The sequence below is a fragment of the Microtus ochrogaster genome, linkage group LG2 (genome assembly GCF_000317375.1).
Source record: "Microtus ochrogaster isolate Prairie Vole_2 linkage group LG2, MicOch1.0, whole genome shotgun sequence".
Lineage (NCBI taxonomy): Eukaryota > Metazoa > Chordata > Mammalia > Rodentia > Cricetidae > Microtus > Microtus ochrogaster.
This window is the reverse complement of record NC_022028.1, coordinates 23,025,743-23,027,289: the sequence shown is the minus strand read 5'-3', so window position 1 is coordinate 23,027,289 and position 1,547 is coordinate 23,025,743. Positions and strand designations below refer to the sequence as shown.

Below are 1,547 nucleotides of genomic sequence, written 5' to 3'. Positions count from 1 at the left end.
GTGAGGATTAGAATTATTAAGAAAAGGGAACAGAGTTATGAGAGAACTAAGAGAGAGAAACACAACAGCATTGGAAGGGACTTTGAGTGGTTACTAAATACTGAATTTGCCTGTGTTTAATTTTCATATGCTTTTATATCCCAATACAAAAGCGGGGGCATTGGGATGAGAGAAGGCAAGAGACTGCTTTTAAATGACACAAAGGACTATCAGAACAGTTACTTGCTTCAATACTTGGGACATCAAGCCATTATTTACCAAGCTTGGGTAAAGTGCGTGATGTTTGGGGCAGGAATATGCAGTGAACACACCCTGCACCAAGTATCCTGTAGGTAGCCGCTCCCTATGTCAAACCTCATATTTTAAAAGAAGGGGCATAAATAGGCTCAAATTCTCTGACCTTTGGTCAGGGCGGAGCGGACCCACCTCTATGGCCATCTTAATGTCCGAAACACAAGTAACTATACCCTAGGTCAGGGTGTGTAGCCACACTTGTTAAACTCAAACTCTCTGGCCTTCAGTCAAGGTGGGACAGGCTCACGTCTGTGTGTGTCCCCACAGTGAGCTGCTCTGTAGGTCTTGGGAGCTAACAGCAGCCTAGCAGGCTGGGGACAGGGACATCAAAATGGTAGGAGGCATGTGAGAGCACTCACTGTCACCCTGCAAGTCCAGAAGCCAGAGTGGGGAAGGGCTTGTCTCTGTCTTTTTTACATTTATGAGTGTGTGTGTGTGTGTGTGTGTGTGTGTGTGTGTGTGTGTGGAGAGAGAGAGAGAGAGAGAGAGAGAGAGAGAGAGAGAGAGAGAGAGAGAACACATCTGCTTGATAATGCCACAAAGTACATCTGGAGGTGAGAGAACAATTGGCGGTCATTTCTCACCATTTTGGTCCCAGGGATGGAATTTAGAATTTCAGACTCAGTGGCAAGTACATTTACCAGCTGAAACATCTTGCTTGCTTGCCCAGTCTTATGTAACTACTCTTTATGGGCAATAACTGGCATCATAGGGAACTCATTAATGCTTTGCAAGGGCAGCACCTCAATTACCTCCCACTAGGCTCTACTACTTGGAGACTCCGCTACTTAACATTGTTACACAGGACTGAGCTTCCCATTCTTGAACCTTGGAGGGAGGAGGTACACTTCAGTCATATCCAAGAGATAGATGTGTATCTGTTCAGAACTACAGAAGGACACTCGAGCATACTGGATTGGAGCACAGTGATAAATGGCAGGGAATTTGTGGGAAACTTGACAAAAACCCCTGTTCTTTTTCTCAATTTGTAGGCACCAAAGATGCCAGTAAGAGATGCGCTTTCAGACGGAAAATCTCTGACTACATGGATAGAGCAGAAAACATAAAGAAATACTTAGATCAAGAAAAAGAAGGTAAAAGGTTATTTTTGAGAACATGTCTGGGGTTGGGGCTCAGAGGCAGGATGCAGCTTGAGGCCCTGGGTTCAGAGTTCTTGTTTGTGGAGTGTGGTGTGGTCTGGGCCACTTGTGCCTGGGACCTTAACAAATTTTCTGTTTTATTCCTCCCCATAC

At 45.1% G+C, this 1,547-nt stretch overlaps 1 protein-coding gene across 1 annotated transcript in view; it reads left to right on the top strand.

The window, feature by feature from the left end:
* Mitd1 (microtubule interacting and trafficking domain containing 1) overlaps positions 1–1,547 on the top strand; it is a 9,068-nt gene that overhangs the window by 3,302 nt on the left and 4,219 nt on the right. Inside the window, exon 2 of the mRNA XM_026785413.1 lies at positions 1,287–1,388. Within this exon, the coding sequence (XP_026641214.1) occupies positions 1,287–1,388 (102 nt within the window). The remainder of the gene's footprint in view (positions 1–1,286; positions 1,389–1,547) is intronic.